Source organism: Acipenser ruthenus, chromosome 9 (genome assembly GCF_902713425.1).
Source record: "Acipenser ruthenus chromosome 9, fAciRut3.2 maternal haplotype, whole genome shotgun sequence".
In the NCBI taxonomy this organism is placed as follows: domain Eukaryota; kingdom Metazoa; phylum Chordata; class Actinopteri; order Acipenseriformes; family Acipenseridae; genus Acipenser; species Acipenser ruthenus.
Window position 1 is genome coordinate 4,053,767 of NC_081197.1, and position 22,847 is coordinate 4,076,613.

Here is a 22,847-nt window from a genome sequence, read left to right on the forward strand (position 1 = left end):
AAACTGTTTCATGGCGTAAATGAACCCCTGTTTACGGCTATCCGCAGACACAGCAATCCACGTGCTTTTCATGGGGTTTTCTGTTGAAATAACAAGTACAATCTGTAGAAAAGTCAGTTTAAACCTAACTGGAACAGCTGAATTCAGGGAATTGCTTTCCTTAAATCAAGCTCTGCTGTTGCTTTGCAGCATCGTTTGAAACCGCGAGATTGTCCCACTCCGTCGCAGTGAATGCAAGAAACATTCCAGAATGAGGCTGGGCACGTCATTCACTCTGTAGTACTGAATACACTCATCTTATTAAACATTCGATCTTTGCACTTTGAAATGGTGGTTTAAAAAACAACCTCTCTTTTTTAAGGTGTTATTGTTTACCGTTGATTTACAGTAATTTGCCTTTTTTTTTACCTTATGCATAGTGTCACCTGGTGGTTATACAATCTATTGCTTTCCAAGTAGAAATGTAAAAGAAAATAAAAACACTGACGCAAAATAAAGAAAAGAAGTTCCAAATGAGTAAAATCCATTAGATATCACAGCATCTCTTTTGTTCCCCTCAGTGCTGTATTAGAGGAACACCTTGTACTAGTTTAATAATGTAAAAACTTGAATGTGAACTCGTGAGGCTCTCTGTAATTGGTGCTGCTAGCAATAACTCATTGCTAATGAGGAAAGCGGAAAGGAAAGGGCAGATGGTTCATGTTTTTACTCTCATTTTTATGAGCAAGCAAAATTCGATTAATGAACGTTTAGACGTCGCCCCCACCCACCTCCCCCGTGTTAATTTTCTTCTGATTATGCCGAGAAGGTACTGTAGCTTGAGTTTTTCTAACACACTCTATACAAACACAGCTTTAACCTTACCATTTAAATGTGTAAGATCAAAGGAAGGATTAAGAGGTATCTGGCTTTTAAAATTCCTGGGGGAACAGGTGGCCTGCATTTCTACCTTTCCCAGAAGAGAGATGTAACTGGGCATTAACCCGGTCCCTCACGTTCCCAAAAAGTCTTAACCGCTGTACAAAAGGGTCAGATCAATTTGAATGGGTAGTTAGAAGCTATCACATCTCCGTTATCCTTAACAAGAAGACTCTGCATTTTATGTGCAAGAAATGTACCACACACCTACACACATGCAGGGATGGAAATGAGACTCCCATTCCATAAAATTGATCTGTTCCTGGTTTTAATAAGACACACCTGAGCTTGTACCGAGACACTGTGGATAATCAGGCTCATAGCAAAACTTGGAATGGGTGAAACTGCTATGCAATAGGAGTCTTATTTCAATCCCTGACATACACACACACTTTCTCACAGACAGACGCGCAGACACACACACAGACAAGCACCCACATGCACACACCCATACTCATTCTATGTAGCATTCCAGCTGGGCTATCCCAGATTGCTATATTCTATTGCTATATGCTATATTTGTTATTGTTTTTTCCAATCTAAATGGGGTTAACAAAAAACTCATCATGCATGCCTGTCCCTGTGCTGTAAACTCATCATGCATGCCTCTCCCTGTGCTGTAAACTCACCATGCATGCCTGTCCCTGTGCTGTAAACTCATCATGCATGCCTGTCCCTGTGCTGTAAACTCATCATGCATGCATCTCCCTGTGCTGTAAACTCATCATGCATGCCTCTCCCTGTGCTGCAAACTCATCATGCATGCCTCTCCCTGTGCTGTAAAGTCTATGTGGATTGCTCAGATAAATTGAATTTGAAATCTGCTTGCCAGAAAAAGGCTGGTTTTGAAATCAGGTGGAGATTTTAAGGGTTGAACGTGCGTTTCGCTGATGAATATTCATATAGAATGCGCTGTGGGGCTTGGAGATAAGACATTTATGCCCTGTCTAGGAGGGGAGCCCCATACACCACCGTAGACATCAGTGGTTTAATGAGTTGAATCTAACACAGGCCAATTAAGCCTCATGCAATGTTCACCAGTGTGGGCGTCCATTCATTTCAGGGGAAATTGAGGTTGAAATTAGTCATGGCTCAGCCACGTGGTGTAGACCCCAGAATGGCTTCCAGCACTTCAGATATAATTTAAAGCTGGGTGCAGATGTAGGGATTTCTTTCCTTCATGCGCTAGGAGGCCGATACACGCTGTGTTTTATACAAGGTCCCTACAGGGCTTGCCAGTCGAGTGTACAATTCTCCTAGGGCACGTGGCACTCCTTTTTAAACAAAGCTCTGATCATTTCTTTTTTGATTTAGTTTTTTTTTTGTGGTTGGTTTTATTTGTGAAACCAAATTCTCCATGCATCGCCAGCTCAAACACCTGGACATGGGGGTAGTAATGTAGGTTAACTAAAGGAGCTCTGATCAAAGCACATAACCCCAGTAGTTCTGTACTGTATGATGTTTAGAAGGGTGAGTAGTGTATGGTAGTATGGTAAACAGCAATACATACAAATTACTCTGTAGGGATGGGTGACTGCCAACTGTGTGTGTGTGTTATTATGTAATTATAACATGTTATGCAGTATAAAGGACCACCTTATAACAAGGGAGCCATGTGTTATAACATTCTTATAACATTTTATAGCAATTTCAATTAATCTATAACTGTCACAAGGCAAGTGATGGAGGAAGTTAATATCAATAAAAAGGAATGGATGGCTAAGGGAAGTAAACTGGGCTGGGTTGGGTTGGGTGGGGTGGAGGGGAGTGGTGCTGGGACGCCAGCATCACTGTCGAGCCTTCCTGAGGTGTCGTGGGCTAGTCGATGAAACACTGAAGACAGGAGGGGTCCACCTGATTACCCCTGCAAAGTGCCCCACCCAGCCCATTCCAGATGGTTGCTATGCTAAGGCGCTAGGGAGGCCGCATTTTGGTTGATCCCTGGAGCCAGCATCACCGGCATTGTGTGTACCGACGCGCCAGGGAGGCCGCAAGTAGGCTGATCTCTGGAGCCAGCATTACACTTCAGCCAACAACACCGGGTCAATAGGAAATCCACGTTACCTAGCAGAGGAAAAGCACTGAAGGCTCATATATTACAGCGAAGCTACCTCTTGGTTGGTTCCCAGCACTACTATATAATTTTATCTTGGTGAAAGCCGAGCCCAATATCAGCATGAAGTAGATAGCAGCTAATCTCATGTAATGAAAATCAAATTAGCATTATTAATAACATGTATATACAGTAGTTTGTAATTAATCACTTGAAACACATCCTCAAACTAAAGTGTCACCTATTTTATTTAATGCTTTGCCGTGGGGTCACAAACTGGAATCACATTGTTATAACACATTGTTATAACAGTTTGCATCAGTGAAACTGTAATCTACATGCAAACAAATTGCTGCACTCTTTCACTGCAGATGTGCTGATATTGATATATCAATATGCTGGCTTAATAAAAACTTTGACACCGCTTCTGGCACGACTGTTTTGACGACAGGTTGTGGGCCTCTGTGCCTCGCCCTCCTTGGCTATCACCCAGCTCTGTGTGTCTGGTTTTTACAAGGTTTTAACAGGCAGCATGTAACGGCTGATGACATTATCTGTCTGGCACCATACACCAAGCGTCTGATATCAGCTATCACGTTCCCGTGATGAGGAGCAGCCTGGTGTTCATAGCCCCAATCGCACAGCCAGCCAATTAATACAGGGGTGGAAATAAGACTCCTATTGCAAAGCACTTCCACTCATTCCAGGTTTTACTACAAGCTTGATTAGCCACAGTGCATAGGTAATAAGATTAGGTGTGTCTGATTAAACTTGCAGTGAAAGTAGGAATAGATCAAACTGCTGTGCAATGGGAGTCTTATTTCCATCCCTCAAAATATAACTAGCTTTACCGTATCTCTCTGGGCTTTAAAAAGGTCTGCGTAATTCTGGAATGCATGTTTTGATTTTGTTAGGATACCAGTTCGCTCCAGCCCACTGTGGTGTTGGGTTAGTATCTGATTGAAATGCATAGCTGTTGTGGTTACACAGAAAACAAGCAGTGCGGATGCAGGCACGATCATTGATCTGTGTGCACTAATGGCGTTCAGAAGACTAATCCAGGTCCTCATGTAGAATGCTCCTGAGAGAAATTTGAGAAATGTTTTCATCACCACAGGACTATGTTGAAAAAAACGATCCATACAGTACAGCAGGTTAAGTAACACTTTTCTTAGGAATGCTACTGACGTCATAGCAACTCTGAAGTTGTGAAAGTAACAGCAAGCACATCCTAATAAATGACTCTGCTTGTTAATTTGCTGAGCACACTGATACAGTTTTGTACTTTAAAAAAAAAGTGAATACAACAGCAAAACTGGGATGATTTAACAATTGTACTGTTTCCAACCAGGGCAAGAAATGAAGGCTGAGATTCTGGACAATCCCAGTTTTCCTGGGATGTCTGGTAACTGTATTCATGTGACTGCTCCAGTTTTCCTGGGATGTCTGGTAACCCAAAGGTGTTCTGTAACCCTTTAACACTTTTCATCATAGTAATACTGTTTATATTTTACTCCGCATCTCCGAGTGCTCTACAAAGCAAATGACAGAGCAAAGTGTAGTAGGTGTACCAAAGTAGGCAAACATGGCAGCCATTTTGTTTTGTATTCTTGCAGCATCAATCAATGTGAATCTCTTGGTGGTGATTTTTTTTTTCAGGCCTGATTTGAACCAGGTCACAGTAGTTAAAGGCCTTTTAAAAATAACTTGGTGATGTTCCCTAAAGCTTTCTTATCACTGGGGTTTATCACAAAGGGCAGGCCTTAAGGGGTTAATCAATTCATCAATACCTTTTCTAACTGAAGGGAATTTCAGGCCGTGGTCGTAAGGTGAGAAACAAAAAAAAAAAAACATCATTTACAGGCTAGTGGTTGATTTTAAGTGATACCCAATCTAAACCTTTTAGCAGTGTCCTTAATTTCTCCTTTAAATGATCCCCCTAGGCTCCCATGCTGGGCATCGATGGACTAATGTGCGTGTGAGAAGCCAGCCTTAACCAATCCCTACAGGAGTCAATAGAAAGTGTCCATTTTGTGTTTTAAACTTTTGGGTTGGAAGGGGTTACGTTATTGAGCACCCTGTTACCTAAAGCTTGTCACTATATGTCCTCCCTAGACAGCACTTGGCCTTGTTTCTTGATTTCCTCATCAGCACACTGGCAATGTATACAGGCATGAAGGACTGTTGTCTGTTTTCTGTGTCAGAAAGAATGACTGAAAATATAGCCATTCTTATTGTGTATGACAGCTCTAGTAAGTCAACACTAAAGCATTCACTGGCCATGCTCTCTCATGTAAATCAACATACAGTATACCTTCAGCCTTGCTCATCATATAGGCAGTTTTTAAGAACAGCTTGTGCTTCCGATGAAGACCTGATTTGGACTGTGATACCAAACAGGAGCCTAACATTGATGTTTCCTTTTCCAGTAAGAAAAGCAGAAAACTGCATGTGTCTGCAAATTAAATTTGACGTGAAGTTCAACCGCCAGAATCGTCTCAGTGGACGAGACGAGAGACTGGGCACATTACAAGAAGGAGGCACAAGTTGGTGCATGCGACTCCTCTTCTTGTGATCAGCTGCGCAGAGTCGAGCACTTAACTGATATATGTCTGTAAAATGGGGGACAACAAAGATTTTTAAAGGGACCTTTTAAATGGGTCTCCCAGTCACTTGGATCATCTGTATCCCAGACTGCAACCACTGTGTAGCCAGAAGCTGCTAGAGACTGATAGGGAAAGAGGAGGACTAAAGAAGATAGTGACATTCAGAAAACATTTGTGCATAGGGCCGGAATGCAATTACTGGCATGTTAATGCGGTTAGCAATAGTGCCCACGGGCCCATATTTAACCTCAATTGTTCCAATCTAAAGCTCTGAAGCTGTACTTTTCATATGTGCAACAGACAATACAGAGCAGCCCTGCTGATTTTTTTTTTTTTTTTTTTCAGGTGCAATCCACATTGTGCTGTCTTTGCAACCCTACACCTTGACAGACATCTAATATTTAATAAGGGCTATGAGATTTGGTGTGTTCAGTTGCCAAGCTAGTATCTGCACTATTAAATATGTAAATTTTAAAATTTCTGTTTCCCTTTATAAAAACAAGACACCCTCTCCCCCCTCGTTTCTCTTTCTTCCAGGCGAGGTCATTTATTGTGCCTTTTCCTTCTCTTTTTCTTCTTCTTCTTGGTAGCTTAGTAAAGGCTCATTGGGGTTGCTGCAGTCAGACTGTCAATGTGACCTTTCCTTAATGTCACACGTCACAGGCTTTCATATCACCCTAAGACAACATGACATGACAGGAATCTTTCGCTTTTTTTATTTTTTCTTCCCTCCCCTGACAATATTAAGCATCATCAAAGACATACTGAAGCAGGCCTGAGACATTCATTATTCTTATCGGCCTCTGCTATGGAGTTTGTGTATCCAGCTGGAAAAGGCAGGGGGTGGGCACCTCGGGGTCTGTGAGAACCGGACAATTGGTATTGAAGACAGTGCATCACGTGATGTGACCTTTTATCTGCATTTCTAGGAGGATATTGCAGATCTCATTAGAAATATAATAATGCTTTAGTTTATTGACCCTCTGTATTGTATTGTTATGAACTGGAGTCCCATCTGGAGTAGTTTTAAACCTGCAAGGGAAAAGCAGCTGGTTTCTGTATATGACAATCACATTTTCAAGGCCCTGCTTTGAGTACATGGGTTGAGATGAACCACATATATAGGAGACACGTTTTGGTTATTATCTAAACCTTCCGTTGCTGGATGGGATTACTGTAATTGATTGGATATAAAGCGCACTGTTTTACACAGTTAAAGAGAATCTCTGCTTGCTATTTATAGGCTGTGTATTATATACATGCTGTGTAATATAGAATACTGTGTTGTTCTGATAGGGTAGTATAGATGAGATATGTGTTATACAAGGAAAGCAACACAAACTGTTCAATCATATGCAGTACACACAGGATGCATGTTATATTCTTATAAGTGGTGAAATTTTTTTTCAATGGGCGCATCCAGTTGATACTGGCCAGTTATTGCAGGAAACACAAGGTCATTAACACCAGCAACAGAGCGTGACTCCAGTGCAAGCAGTCAAACTGAAAGGAATTTCAACCATATCTCGCATAGTTGCTCACCAGAGAGTCTAAAAAATGCTGCATGGGGTAGGTTGTGATAAATGAGAATTGAATCGCTCCCATTAACTCCTCATCCTTCTCTTTCTTAAGACAAATTTTCACAGGATTGTGTTCTCTGCTCTCTTCAGATTCAAGTTAAAGGATGTTTACAGTAGTATTGGATAATGCTGTTGAACTTGTTTTTGCAAGGGTTGCATGGATCCCAATGGGAATACCACACAACTGAAGTACGATCACAGCCATGGGGATTACATCGCTACTTTCCTGTTCCCTGGTGCCCAACCACCCTCCCCTCCCAACTTCTCATCTGGTTGCCATAAGAACCTAAAGCTGTTCTACTTTTATGAGGGCTTGCAGCATCAGACTTTAACAGGATCACATAATATACAAATTAAACAATGAAGTGTTTTATTTTCCTCTTTTAATTTTAGTTTCAATATTTATATACCCCTATTCACAAAGTGTTAACTCTAATGAGGTATTTAAGCAATTTCTGCTTTGATGGACTTAATCATATGGAACGTTTCCAGACCCCAGCTGTCGTAAACAGCGTAGTGGATATCAAACCTTATTTAATCCAACAAAACAGACGCTCTTATATACAAAACCTGATGTGGTAGGGGATCCCCTCGTGGCTCGTCTGGTAAAAGCACAGTCGCATGGTGTGCAGAGTCATACAGTCGGGAGCGCAGGGGTCCCAGAGGTCTCCCCTGGTAAAGGCATGACTGTGTGGTGTGAAGGGTGAGTGATACAGTCAGGGGAGCGCAGGGGTCCCAGAGGTCTCCCCTGGTAAAGGCATGACTGTGTGGTGTGCAGGGTGAGTCACACAGTCAGGGTAGTGCAGGGGTTCCTGAGGTCTCCCCTGGTAAAGGCATGACTGTGTGGTGTGCGGGGTGAGTCATATAGTCAGAGGAGTGAGGGTTCGTGTCCTGGCCGTACAGAGTCGTAGGCTTCGCTGGGAATTCTGGAGGGAGTGTCGAACTGGCTCTCGCACTCCCGTGGGTTAGGGAGGCAAAACTGTCTGGGACTGTTTCTCCTCTTCACGTTACAGCAAACCCTACCGGCCAGGCACCTAGTGAGCTCAGGCGGACACCTTCAAGGCTGGCCTTTGTTCTCCAGAGGCAGGTAGCTCGCTGACATCGCTCTTGAGTTCCTGGGTGTAGAAGAGGAAGCTGGCTTAGGGTTGGGATTGGTGAACGTCACTGAACCTTCAGTTCTCCTGAGTTGTGTGGAGGATTTCCGTGGTGAGGGGGAAAAAAATCATTGGACATTCTAAATTGGGGAGAAATTCAGGGGTAAATATAACTGGGCACTAAATAAAAATAAATGAATAAATAAAGGGTATAAAGGGTGCTTCTGGGTAATTCCAAATGACTCATCCTTACAACATCAATGGAGCGTGGGCTCGGTTGTACATTCTCAACACAGGCGGCTGGAGCAACAGGCTGTACTGCTTTCATTACTTGGAGGTTTGAATCAATGGGCGACTATTGATATAACGCATATAAGCCGCTTTCATTAATGTGTCTGAGCTCCCCAAGGAGTAGGCACGAGCATATGTTGTTGATTAACTGATAATTAAATCAATGCAAACTGTAGCTCATTGATGTTTTAAAGCGACACAGCGTTAATTAAAGCTGGCCATGGATGCATCAGAGGTCTTGTGGTTATTAATGAAAGGGGCTTTTGAGTTTGTAAAAAAAACATTGGAGTCTCTGTTTATATTCAGAATAGATCAAGCACCAAGTCTGGTTAATTGTAATTTTATTGCATGCTATGAAAATTTTCTTTTTTACCTTAAAGATTCGCAGCGGGTTTGAGACAGATTATCTATCTGTATTTATATTAAAAAAATGTAGAACCGTGGTTTGATCTTCAGACCAGGGAGTTCAGGCTTATGAAACTGATGCACCAGGAGGAGCAGAAAACGATCCTGCAACCCTACACTCCCCAAGTGCCAAGTGTTTTAACCACTGTACAAATGAACCAGCCCCACCCCCCTTGCCACATCGTAGCCTTAGTATTTTACAGCCATCACCGGCACTGTTGTTATCAAGTTTGTGCGGCCGTCAGTATGTGCTTGACAAACTACCTGAGATGGGCATCCCAAACAGCCAGGAATCACTCCCCTGTTTCTCCACACCCTCCTGGGTCCAGGTGTGTCCACAGTTACAATCTATGCTACTTTGGATTTGTAACACGGAATCACAGGGGTTCTGTCTGCAGATTAAAGCTGGAGTATTAAAAGAAGTAATTGCACAGAATAGCTATCCAAGAATATCCCTCTATATATTTTAAATTGAAATTAAACAGCAGACAGCTGTCTAATGCCTTGATCAGAGTCACTGCTGTTTATTGAATAACACTGGAGGACTGACATAACTGAAGTACCTTTTCTATTCAAAAGACGGTTGTGCCAGAACTGATTCTCAGTGTGTAGCTTCTGTATTGTTAACAATGGCTGCACGCTTCTTCATGCCCCAGGTTGTGAAGCTTTAAATGGTTAAACGGTTCTTCAGCATGTAATTACCATGCAGCCAACGTTTTCCTAACAGCAGAGTTAACAAAATGTGTCATTAAGGGGCAAGAGGCGGGAGACCTTGGTTTAATAATAGCAAGTGTAACAGGCATAAGCACAAAAAAAAAAACACAAAACAATTCAGAAATGAATAAAGACAATGCCACTGAAAAATAAAGATATTTTCTGAAGATAATCAAAGGGAAGGAAGTGGATGTTTAAACGTCTTCTACTACAGCTTTAAGGAGCTTGTGCATAGGCTTAATGCCAGCAATTCCTTACAAAAGAAGTGAATGAAACAAATTATGCTTAATCATCAACTGTAGCCCTAAAGTTCTAAATTTTAATTAAGTTTTTATTTTTATTTTCATTTTAGCTTCATGATATACGACTCCTGTGGTTTTGTTATAGGGAGGCACAGATACTGTAGATGAAGTAATTTCTCTTACAGCTGATGTACAGGGCAGTGTTACGTGTTGCACTGCTTTTACAGATTCTGTCCCGTCAGTGAGATGAGGTAAAAGATCTATAACCACGAATGAGCTCGCCTCTCTTACACTGTCGTTAAGATGCTCTCTTGCGGTGTGTGAGGTCACCGGCCCTCGCCCAGCCTCTGCACCGTTACACTTCTGTTTGCAAAAATGAGCCCAACTACAGTATCTCGTTTTCTAGTGTGCTTTATAGATCGGTGCATTATATGACGCGTCAGATTCTTCATGATCCTGTAACAGAATTGCAATTCACACCATATGTTTGTGAAAAAAAACAACAACAACTGCTTATCTTACTGAACAAGTAACAAACACTCCCGAAAGTTAGTTTAAGGGCCCCATCTATGGTGTGCCTACGTTTCTGTTTTAAATACTGTACCTTGATAAATCTGGCCCAGGATCTTAGTTATAATCCTTGGGCTGCATTTCCACTCTTTGAAACAGGTGGGGCCAGGGCTGTGGTTAAAGATCTTAAACTCATAGCCGATCAGTGTTACATGCAATTTCCTTTTTGAAGAGGGTTCTAATTTAAAATTTGGTTTGCTCCTCTCTACATGTTTCTTTTCTCCTTATTGTGGCCTGGCAGAGGAAATGTAGTCTGGAATTATATATCAGTGTTGCAGAATATTTGAGTACGGGTTCTCCTTTTGATATTGACACTAATAGGTATAACTCAAAGGTATTGTTTAAATTAATTCATATTAATATACTGTATTTCACAATAAAAAATATATACCCCTGAAACGTATCTAGTGAGTCATTAAGTCAGCTCAGCAGTAGCTCCCCCACCTTGTTGTACCTCATTGACAAATCACATGCATGCAGAAAAAAGTGGAAGAGGGAAAATACTGCGTTGCCGTGACAACGGCAGGAGCTGTCAACACCTCTCCCTAATGGTGACAAATGGTACTTATTACATCAGCTTTAATTTAATCCGATCTCCTTCAGATGAAGATACTTAGCTCTTGCTGATCAGATTGCGTTGTCGTAATTACTGAGAACAGACCCGATTTAGAAGACAGTGTTTCTTATTCATTGCCTCTTCCTATATCCAGCACCATCGCTCATCTGCTTCTCCCATCTTTTGGTTTTTTGAAACAAGGGCTTTTTGTATTGTGGAAAGTGTAGGAGAGGCTTGAAGTCACCAGCTAGAGGCATTTAAAATATATTGATCTGAATAAATCAAGTGGCAGAGGGGTTTACTTTAACTCCAGGGAACACCTGAGAAAACAAGTTTAATAAAGTTTTATCGGTCAGCTTGAGTAAGGTAAGATTTCACTCCTCCCAGATATACTATACATACTTTAACACAGAGGTGCCCAACCCTCTTGACTTAAAGAAGCATATTGATGACCAGGGAGTTACTTAGTAACTACATGTGCGCTTACACATAATTACAATGTTATTAGGTCACCAAAGAATCAGACTTAACCACACATGGCCCAGGAGCCACCCGTTGGACTGCCCTGCCTTATCATATTCTCCTATGTCCAGTATATATTGATCATTTTGTTCATAGTTAACCCCCCATCAGTTTGAATAGTTCGATTTGCCATCCTGACATTTTTAGTTGAAAATGTTTCTCGTATTCTTATGGCTGTAGAGAATAATTGGGTCCTTGGAAAAAGTAGACAGATGTTATTGAGTCAGAGAGTAATGTGAAGGAAAAACCCTTCATTGTGTCCTCAAACTTACCAGTGAAAAAAGGCAGTTCTCTTTTAAGGAATACTGTGTTGGTTCATACATACTGCAAGGTGCGTATGCTGCATCTAGGTGTATAGACGCATGCAGATTGTAGTGTGTACACTCTGTGTGAGCGTGTGTATTCACGTGTGCATGTATGTGCAGGTGGTGCTGAATTTCCATCGTCAATTTGTGGGTAATTACTCATCATGATCGAGATTTTAAATATTAATGAATGGTTACACTCAATGAATTCAGAAACACTAGTTGTCATTATTAGAATTGAAATCATTTTGGAGCACGCAGAGATCTCTTTAATATTAAACATTCCATTTTATTACCAGGCTTGCAGAGAGAGGGGGTGCCTGGTGGTCGGAGAGCTTTTTCAGTATTAGCACACTGGCGTGTTTTTTTTTTTAACTCTTGATTACTGAGCTAAACCATTATTCCCCGTGTGATAGGTCAGCGGGACTTCGATAATCCGTTCTGGTGGTCTGGTGCTGGAGTACATGCTGAATGTGACACGTGGTTAGCATGTTAGCGCATTGCTGTCTTGCTGCTGCGTGTTTATCTGGTCTCTTTACAGTAACACATAGTAGGAGCTCAATCAAATGGAACAGGTACTAAATAGCAGCACACAACAAGTTCTGCTGCAAAGGCACTAACATTAAAGAGGAAGTGTCAGCTTGGCCAAAAGTCAAAGTCGATTGAAACCTGCTGAATAATAATCTCTTAAATAGCGCCTTTCACAGTGGACCACCATCACAAAGCGCTTTACAAGATACGAGGCTAGGGTGTGTGACCTATGCATCAGTTGCAGAGTCACTTACAACAACGTCTCACCCGAAAGACGGAGCACAAGGAGGTGAAGTGACTTGCTCAGGGTCACACAATGAGTCAGTGGCTGAGCAGGGATTTGAACCGGGGACCTCCTGGTTACAAGCCTGTTTCTTTAACCACTGGACCACACAGCCTCCTATGATGAATAATTTTATGTTAACATAGTGAATTACATACAGCTTTGTAGTCTTCCACATAACGAAAAACTGACAAATTGAGAAATGTGACATTTTGAAATCTAACATTAAATGCTGTTCTTACTATTATGGCTTCCGGTAGACTTGCGATTTGTCATTTTGTAGTTTCTTTAATTACGTGAAGTTCAATTAAAAAATGATGTTCATATAATTTTCTCTTTTACATTTTTTTTATGATGTCTCAATTCTAGGTGATGCAATACTTTTGGCCACAGCTGTAGGCTTTATAAGATCAAGTATGTTTGTAGTCTAATATAGAAATGAAAGCGCTGAATAGATAATCATCCACTCATCCAGTATATGCAAATGATTTTAATGAACAAGACCTCTGACATGATACCCCAGAATGTTATCCATTTCCCAGGACTGACAAACAGCTGTATTGCACATTGACCTGCACACAGGACCCTTGTTTACTAAATATATAGTGATACCGCTGAATAGATAATCAATCACCACATCTTCAACAGCACCAAACGACTTCATTAACCCAGACATGTACTAATGCAGTGAAGATGTACCGGCCCTGATTACTCCAACAGTATTGAAGATGCAGTTTCAAAATCATGTGAAATTATACAATATCATTCATTGGTGCCTGTTTGCTACAGTGTTAAAATAAATCTGTTTCTGTCCTTGACACAACCCGGCTTGCAACGAAGAGTCTTTGTATTGACGTAAATGATACAAGCGTTCCATTGCAATTTGACAAGCCTGCTATTCCATTTAAATGCATGGCCTCTGCAATATCAGGGGCCGTAATCAGCCCAGTCTTAACTCGATACGTGTCGAACTAATTGTCTTCCGCCAAAGCACTGGTCCCTGTTAACACTTCGTTGGCTATGTGAGAAGAATATAAAAGTATTAATTCACGGGCTCCCAAGTGGCATATCCAGTAAAGGCGCTCCGCGTGGAGTGCAGGATGCGCTCTAACAGCTTAAAACATGTCTGGGCAGAAAATCGTTTCTAGAATTGGATAGGAATAGAGCAGTTTGGGCCATTTTAAGGTTTTACTGTATCCTAAAGCTACACTTTGCACAGCAGTTACCATGTTTGTGTGTCTCATTAGGATCAAACTGTAGTAATCGTTACTATTACAATAGTTTTGCAATGTGATCGTCTGAATGTCAGTCTTCACTTTTCCATGTTTTACAGGACAATGTAAGAGGATGTGTGTAATATTACACACACATACACCTACACAGGCACATTTCATACACAGGAGAGAGATATTGAGGGGGTAAAGAAAATGCAACATATGTCGTTGCTTTATCTTGGTTTTTTTTTGCGATCAGACTAATGGCTCAGAAGTGGCGTTAGAAAAAGTGCTGATCATGTCTGATATCCTGAATTGATGGCTGATGACTTCTAAAGGGCAATGCACTAGAGAGATTTCAGGGAGCTTTTAATAATATTCAGGGCTTACACTCAATCACTTTATAAGTACCGCTATTGTTTTTTATAGGCACGCGGCTGCATTGAACAATTACGGAAACAAAGACACATAAATAAATAAAAAGACACACAAAAAAAACCAGTCCAAAGACATCTGTTGTAAAGGATCGCTCTGTTTTGCTGTGTGTTGGCAGCTATAATTCTTATTGTACGTCAGATGATCAGCCAAAAAGGTTTTATAAACTAGCATTAAAAAGCAATTGGGTAATGAATATAAAATGTTCAATTTGGGCTTTAATTCAGACCTTTCCCACATAGCAGCATATACTGAAGTCTTGTTTTGTAAGGTTAGGATGTAACACATGTTTGATCTGTCATTTGAACTGCTAAAATTCAGAATCAAATAATACAATCAGTGTAGTCTTTATAATCTGCAGTTACAAAAAGTCTCTGTTACGTTTCCAAACCAGCTATTGTACTATTTCTACCATTTCAAGGCCAGTATTTTCTCTTTTTTTTTTTTTTTTTTTTAGCTATGTCAATCAATCGTCCTTCATTTCTGTGATTTAAGTTTTTTTTTTATTCTGAAGATTCATTTTAGCAGATTAATCTTTTTACGTCTGCATTGACCTTCTTAGCACACCGTATCTCACTTCCTGCCAGGTCTTTTGATTGTAGTCTGCAATACGGCCTGCGTTCTACGCATGCCTTCATTTCTCAGAATGAACCTTCCAGCAGCACGGCCTCAGACAGCAATACACCACCACGAGTGCTCTCGTTGTAATTCAAGAACTTTGTAAACTAAGGAATCAACCTAAATGTGACAGATTGACCTTTTTATTTAAAAAAACCCTAAAATGCCAGCAAGACTTTAACTGGAAAACAGCAAACAAAAGATGTCTACGATTATTCCACCAATTAAAAATTAAACTGCGATTTTAAACTGAAATTCATTTTTAATCTCAAGATTAATCGAGATACCTTTTTTGTAATCGTTTGACAGCCCTACTCTTAATCCAAGGATTGCTGTCCAGTCCTGAGGCTAGGTTAGTGTGGGTCGTGCACCCCAGGATGAGGCCCCCGATAGGCTGAAGAGGGGGTGCACAGTAGGTGCCGATAACACTGGCTGGTTAGATTTGTACCCGCTAAACACTGAGCACAGAGCCTGCTGCACTCCTGTCTCCAGTCTCCCCCATTGACAACAGGTTGGCTGTTTTGTACACAGTGTAAGGGTTCAGGACCACTTCAGACATCCACAAAGAAAACTTTTGTATTCAATCTAATATGTGCGTGGGCTTGTGACCTTTTCAACAACTGTAAGCCGAGCAATAGAAGAGTCCAATCAAATGGCAAGGTTGGAGAGGGTGTGTGAGTGGAGTGCAAGAAGTAAAGGGAGGGGGGGGGCTTCTTCCATTACTGCTGTATGCATGCTTCCCTTCACAAGAAATGCATCATTAATATAGCGGGAATAATACAAAAACAAGGGAAGAAACTCTTTATTGAAAGAGGCTTGAGAGTATCACACAAAACACAAAAGGAGGGTGTGAGACACAAACAAGTAATTTCCTGCCACCCTCCAATACACACGTTTTTTGTAGGAAGGTATGACTTGAAAAGGAAGAAAAAGTAACGTTTATAATGTTCTCTCTGAAATGAAACCCTTAATAATGCGGCACAGCCCCCTTTTCGACAGCGGTTCATGTCTCCTCACAGCAGGGACCCACCTTCATGCAGCACAGACACACAAGCGAGGTGGAGAGATGGAGAGCACATCCAGCCTTTATCAATTATAGATGCAGGGACCTGCACATAAGGATCCGTCCCGCTGTTCATGCAGGCAGGGCTCGAGTCCCCAAGGTTACCCACAGAACACTAACCCCACTTTTATTTCATTCACTTTTTTAGCTGGGTTTGGTCTTTTTTTTTATGTTAATTTGCAAGTAATTTCAGAGGACAGGAACTGCCTGTCTCCCAGAGGTTTCCTTTTGTCTCCTCCAATGAGCAATTAACATTGACGTCAAGCAGCGGGCCAATGCTGACTGTACACACTCTCTATATCTGACACAGAGGAGAGGGGGTACTCTATGTCTAACACAAAGGAGAGGGGGCAGCTGCGGTCAGGGGTTGCTTGTAATATGAAGATTAACCAATTAAAAGGTTTAAAAGAATGTAAAAGTAACTTGACCCTTTTTTTTTTTTTTTTTACTGATTTAGTGTTTGTTGTTCCTTTGTTAATCTCCGAGCAATAGCTCTTGTTGTTAATTCATTTGACATACCTTCAATGAGCAAACCCTGTAGCCAGCCATGAGTATATAAACTGACAGCAATGTCCATTGTGAAAAAGCTGGCCACCTTTTTCCAATGCAAGGGGATGAGAAAAGCACCTTGAATATGCAGCCCTGTGTCCTAAGCAGCCATAAATGTTGAGTCACTTCAGGTTTGTTCATGTTTGACTGTTTATCGTAGCCTTGGCTTGTGTATTGTTTTCACTACTTCCCTCATACAGTACAGAATCTGTGATCTGTCATTCTAGAACCCGTCTGTTAGCTGGACCCTTACATGGCCTCAGTGGTCTTTTTTTTGTCGTTCGTGTATTTCAGAGGTTCGGAACTGTCGGTGTGCAGCGCGCTTTGAAAGCAGACGAGGAAAGGCATTAGTTTTCAGTCTTGCAGTGCATCCTTGTTACTTTCAGAGCAGGGTCAGTTATACCCCTTATTACTCCAGTTCCTTGAGGCTGTACTGTAGTATGTTGATGAAGTTAACATTTTTGATGTGGAGGAAAGGCAGGTTTTAGGGGTCACTGCAAGTCATGTGTGTTGAATCTGCATCGTCAGTGAGACAAGTGGGCGTGACAATCAAACATGATTAAAATACACATCAAAAAATGTAAACAGCCAACGATTGGCTGATTCGTGAAAACGGAATAGCTAAGGATCTGACATCCGGTCTATCGTCCGTTATCTGCATTACGCCAGGTTGTATAGCTTGTGTTACATTTTCGTAATCTAAAATGAATTTCATGTTTGAATGAAGTACATCTGTGTCTGTTTTGGGTGAGAGTTGAGGATCAGCCCTTCAGAATACTGTAACATACGTTTAATCGATGGCAGAAGAGAGCCTAGGATGCAAGCACCTTTTAAATCAATCGTGCGAGGCTCGATCTCCAATACTGCAGGCTATTAGGCAGGTGAGCGAAGGGCTCTATATATAAAAACTAGGTTACAATACAAGGTCTTTCAATAAAAAACGGGTTCTCAAAATCTCCTCAGAAATCCCATTACCTCGGATAAGCTGTGCGGTTTTCTGGGAAGACAAATGTTTGTAAACTTGAAAGTGTATACAGGCAGGGGAATTTCTCTGCATAATTTGAACACTGTATCGGCATTTATTTAGCATATCGTTTTTGTATTTTTTTCTTCTGCTGACTTGCCTATGATAAGCTAGCTACTAAATAGCTTAAATTGTATGTTGTCTCAAACAAAAACAGCAGCTTCCTCCTTTCCCCTTAGCAAAAAGAAGCCCATCTATTTAATTCATTCAAAAGCTGTCACTGTGGGCTGTTTAGTAAAGTAACAAATGGTGGCTGAATCTCAGGTTATAAAGTGGACCCAGCAGTCTGGATATATTGCTATGCATTAAAACACTACAAGTAAAGGCATAAAGGCTCAAGCAAGCTACTTATGTCAGTAATAACTAGCCGGGATTAATCAACGTGGACCTCTCTACAGTATATTATTGCATTTTGGTTTACAAGATAGTGTTATCATGAGAAAGCAAAACATCTTCAAGGAAGATTGAATTTAAATAATGTGTTCATTGGCAGCATTCAGTTAAACTTGTGTTTAATTATTAAGGTCTTCTAGAATTTGAACAAAAGTTTTAGATTATTTTCCTGATGCAGTGATGTGTTGCCATGTTGTCCTTCTGTGACACTGTGGTTGTATAGCCCTGTAAATGCCTGGTCAAAACAAGAGGACAGTCATTTTTTATCTTCTTTTTTTTTTCAGCTAAAATATTAACTCTTTTTACTAATAGTACCAACAAGGATGAACATAATTGCATAGCAGTTTCACCCATTCCAGGTTTTGCTACGAGCTTGATTAACCACAGTGTATAGGTAAGCTCAGGTGAGTCTTAAACTCAACGTATTTCCAGGAATGGATCAAACTGCTATGCAATGGGAGTCTTATTTCCATCGCTGACCAACATCAGTAACTAAAGGTTAAGTGTAGTCCCACTGTTTCATATTAACAACATCAAAAGGCTCTGGGCGTAACTGTAAAAAAATAAGCTTTGAAACTCAAAATAATTCTTTTTTTGATGTATTTTACTTTAAATTACTCTTTTTGTCATAAACAATATGTTTCTGCCAGTTATTAAAGATAGTAACTAAAACGGAAAGAAGGAAATGAATGAGGCTTGTATTTTAGAAAGATTAGCTGCAGCATGTGACGTTCATGACAGTCGACTAGTCTGGGAGTTTGGGGGGCGGTGCGTCCTGTGACGCGTTATCTTCCACAACCAAAGCGATTCATTATTGAGGCCCTTTTGTGCACACCTGTCAGTTTAACTAGGCGAGCTGTCCTCTGCAGGTTCAGTGTACTGGAACGGACACAATCGTTCTTATTGAGCGTGCGGTATGAAGACCTCGGCTCGGGTATGTGCTCAAGAGAAACACACTTAAGAGCACAGTATTGACTTACTGGCTGCATAGCTCTTGTTTTCTGTCTCCATTTAAACTCGCCTTCCCTACTTTCTGCTCTCCTTTGGGGGTTTGCAGTTTTCTCGTTTGTTGCATGCACTATCCTTTATTTGCACAGATTTATATTTGTTCATATACTGTTACCCTGTTTATTTTTATTTAATGGTGTTTTGTCTTTGCGGTGGGAGGTTATTGGATTAGTCCCTGGTCAGTGTTTGACGCAAGTCATAACTACATACTGTGAAGGACAGGAGTGCCCGTCTCTGGTCAGCGAGTCAGAAATCGAAAAAAAAACATTAACGGTAGCAGTTAAACACTGTGCCCCATAGCTTCAGCCTGGGAGATACGAGATAAACTTTGAGTTGCCACATGAAAGTGCACCACCTATAAGGTCTTGAAATGGCTACCCTAAAAAAAAAAATCCTAAGAACATAAAGACATAGGAACAAAAGCTTGGGAACAAGAGGCTGTCCTGCTCGTCAAGGCTGATTCCTTCCAAGAACAGCATCCATCCCTACAAAAAGGGTCTAATCAGGGCATTAAATATAAGCATTTTTGACAAATATGCCAAGGTACAGTAGCTTTGGGTATTTATTATATCTATACAATTGACTGAAAATCATAAACTAAACTAAATCACCAAATTCTAAATCGCACTAATACTGACAAAATAACAACAACAAAAACATAGTGAAGGAGGCTGTGAGATTATCCAAACAGCCACCACCCCTCCCATTCTCACTCTCCTTTGACAGTTACTTAATGGCGAGTCTTGAAGTGCAAAGTAGACATTCTGTGGTGCACTGAAATAAAAGCCTTTCGCATCAGATTTTTTTTTTTTTTTTTTTTGTTGAATTCAGTTGGGGATGCAGAAAGCTCACTAATCTTCTTGCCTGAGCAGATTTCTTTATTGTTTGAGTTTTAGTTGTATTTTTACAACCCAGCTTGGTGTTTTGATCTTTTCCCTTATTGCATTTTAAAACTGAATTGAGATCCAGTAAAATGTTAAAAACAAATTCATGGGAACAGAAAGTAAAAAGTAATAACCATTTATTGAAAGAGGTAACACCATGTGCCAACAGCTTGCTTCTGTCACTCCATGGGCAGCTTGTAATGTTAAAGGGTTGAATAATGATGTAATGTATGCAATATTTAACAGTGGGCTCTGTTTGTAATAAACCAGAACTGATTTATCATATATTATGATTTGGTGAATAGCCCCACATGGGCAGTTGCAGAACAGCATAGCATTTTTTTTTTTTTAAGTTATGGACAGTTTTGTGAGACTATTGCAGAACTTTTTTTGTATTATTTTATTCCAGTATTGCTATCCCAAGCCCTGTTCCTCATACAGATCTACTCTGCCCTCAGGCTGCAATTTGCTGGGGGCTGTTTGTGACATTTACACTGAAAATAACAGCTGGCATCTGTACACCCTGGAAGGCAGCAAGGTTGTCAATAGCATGTTTTGAACACTGCTAATGCAGATCTTGCTTAGAAACTGCACCGACCTGTCTCCCGCAAAGCTGTAACAACATACTTCAGTATTCAGTGTAGACAGCTACTGGCTTTGAAATTTAAAAAAGAAAAGAAAAAACAACTCGAATGCAGCAGCAGCACTTGTGTTGAAAGCGGAGAGACATGACAAACATCAGCTAACATGCTGTAACATCCACTGTTAATGTCTGCATGTAGGGCATCAGAAGAAAAAGGCTATCCAGGTGCATTATGGGCAGCTGCTAAGGGTCAGGAGAGCATCAACCCACAGCTGTCTCCTCCTGAATTATTAATGAGGGGGAAAAGAAGGAATCATGGAAGGAATGCTTGTCAGGTAGAGGATGAAAAAAAAAAAATATATATAAAACTAAAAGGAGACCAATTGAGACCAATTAAGCGTCTTTATTACTGAATCAGTTTTTTCATTAGTATTTAGGCTCAAGATGTCTTATTGCTCATAGTGCTTCAGAATCCAACTCATGTCTGAGAAACAATCTCTCGTTCCGTGGGCTGCAGTGGAAGTCTGGAGGGTCTGACAGCACTGTATGATATTCCCTACAGAAATGACAAGAGCTCTCTATTACAGGTTGCTGGACCCCAAAATGAACTGTATGGTGTAGGCAGTTCACTACCAGCAAATTATCTGAGTCCATTCACACATAAGAGGCAGGTCGAGGGAGATAGGAGAGTTTCTTTTTACCTCTGAAATCTCTGTATAATCAATAGCGCTCTGGAATCGTTTGACTGGAGGCTGAAGTGCTCGGGAGCATTCGAGAGCAGTTAGGTTTCTTTCGGGTTACGGTTTTAAACCTGTAGAGAGCGTTTCATCTCATGCTGTCTTTATGCACTTCTTGGTCAGGCCTTCTAGATGACTAGTAGGTTTTTCAATATTACTGTACTGTACCTATGTCGAATGATATTGTTATGGGGGCTTTGGGGTACTGCACAGGATGTTTTCCTATTAGCTATTGATGTCTGCTTCATCCTGAAAGCAAACTGATGCACCTTTGTAAGAAACAAGAGATGGCCTCTGCTCCTAAAAGTGCAGGGAATGACAGACCACAAACTGGCTCTCGTTTTTTCAGGTTGTCTAGCGACCCTCCGAAGAAAGGGGATGGAGCGCTTCTTCAAAAGGAAGCCCTTATTTAGCATGCTAAGTAGAAGAGTCGGGAGAAATTAGATTTGGCCCCAGCAAAGTGAGAGTGATTAAATTAAGTGTGCCTAGAGAACAGAGCACTCCCAGAGATCAGCGGGGCAATAAACGCACGTCACTCTCCATGCTGGCAAGTTCTAAACGCTTTTGAAGTGCACACGCGCTCGCTGCTTCGTCTTTGTCGTGGATGACAGGCTGTCTGTTTTAATGAAAGCGCTCCTCATTCAGGGGCCGACGGAACAAATATACATTTAGAATTTCTTTTAACTTTCGACGCTTAGCAGGGTGCCAGGCTGAGTTCAGGGGAGAGGATAAAAGAGGAATATTATTTAGTGTCGGGGAAAGAAGAGACAAAAGGAAGAGAGGGTGTGAATTTCTCTCTCTCTCTCTCTCTCTCTCTCTCTCTCTCTCTCTCTCTCTCTCTCTCTCTCGCCTTTAAAGACACAGGCTATTTTCTGGGAAAGCAGGTTATTGTTGCATGATTAGGGCTGCTTATGCTAAAGAAACCTGTGCATCTTTCTAGGGGTACTTACAGTAAAATCCAAAATAACATTACCCCATTGTACCCTATTCCTGGTGCGCTACTTTTGCTGGCCTATATGTTTACTCAGTATTGGGCTTGTGCAGTTGCTAGGTTTGAAACCCAGTATTTAATTTTTGACTGCACGTTGCTGATCAGGATTTTAATGATGTAGGACCTGAGTATAGAACCTTAAGTAGCTGTGCTTCAGGACATTTTAAAAGCACAGGTAATGGTATTGATGGTACTGTCTCAGAATAACATAAAGTTGCCTCCCCCACCCCTTTGAAATGAACAAGCATGGACCTACATGGCAGTAGGTTTCAGAAAATCTTCAATCCCCATCACACATCACAGTAGCAGGGCCACTATGCAAAGCATCTGGAAGTGTAACTCAGAGAGCTCTGCTTTGTAGAGTGATCTTCCTGTAAGTGATCTGAATGAGTCATCGTTAACAATGGGGTTTCCCCTTTCTGTTTCAGGATCTAGATTTCTCATTACATCCACTGGAGCCTTTTATATTGTGGATGTACAGAACGAAGACGGATTGTATAACTACCGCTGCATCACACGGCATCGCTACACGGGAGAGACCCGGCAAAGCAACAGCGCGCGACTCTTTGTGTCAGGTGAGATTATCTCCAAGAGCCTGAGCTCTTCCAACCCCCCTCTCTCTGTCTCCTACACCCACACAGGCTATCTACAACAAGTCACAACGGAGCACAGATGTCT

General features: G+C 41.1%; 1 protein-coding gene across 2 annotated transcripts in view; it reads left to right on the forward strand.

Moving 5' to 3' along the window:
- Positions 1-22,847, forward strand: part of LOC117405878 (cell adhesion molecule DSCAM) — a 174,801-nt gene that overhangs the window by 88,634 nt on the left and 63,320 nt on the right. For both annotated transcript variants that reach the window (XM_059030800.1, XM_059030798.1), the window contains exon 4: positions 22,598-22,744. In XM_059030800.1, the coding sequence (XP_058886783.1) occupies positions 22,598-22,744 (147 nt within the window). The remainder of the gene's footprint in view (positions 1-22,597; positions 22,745-22,847) is intronic.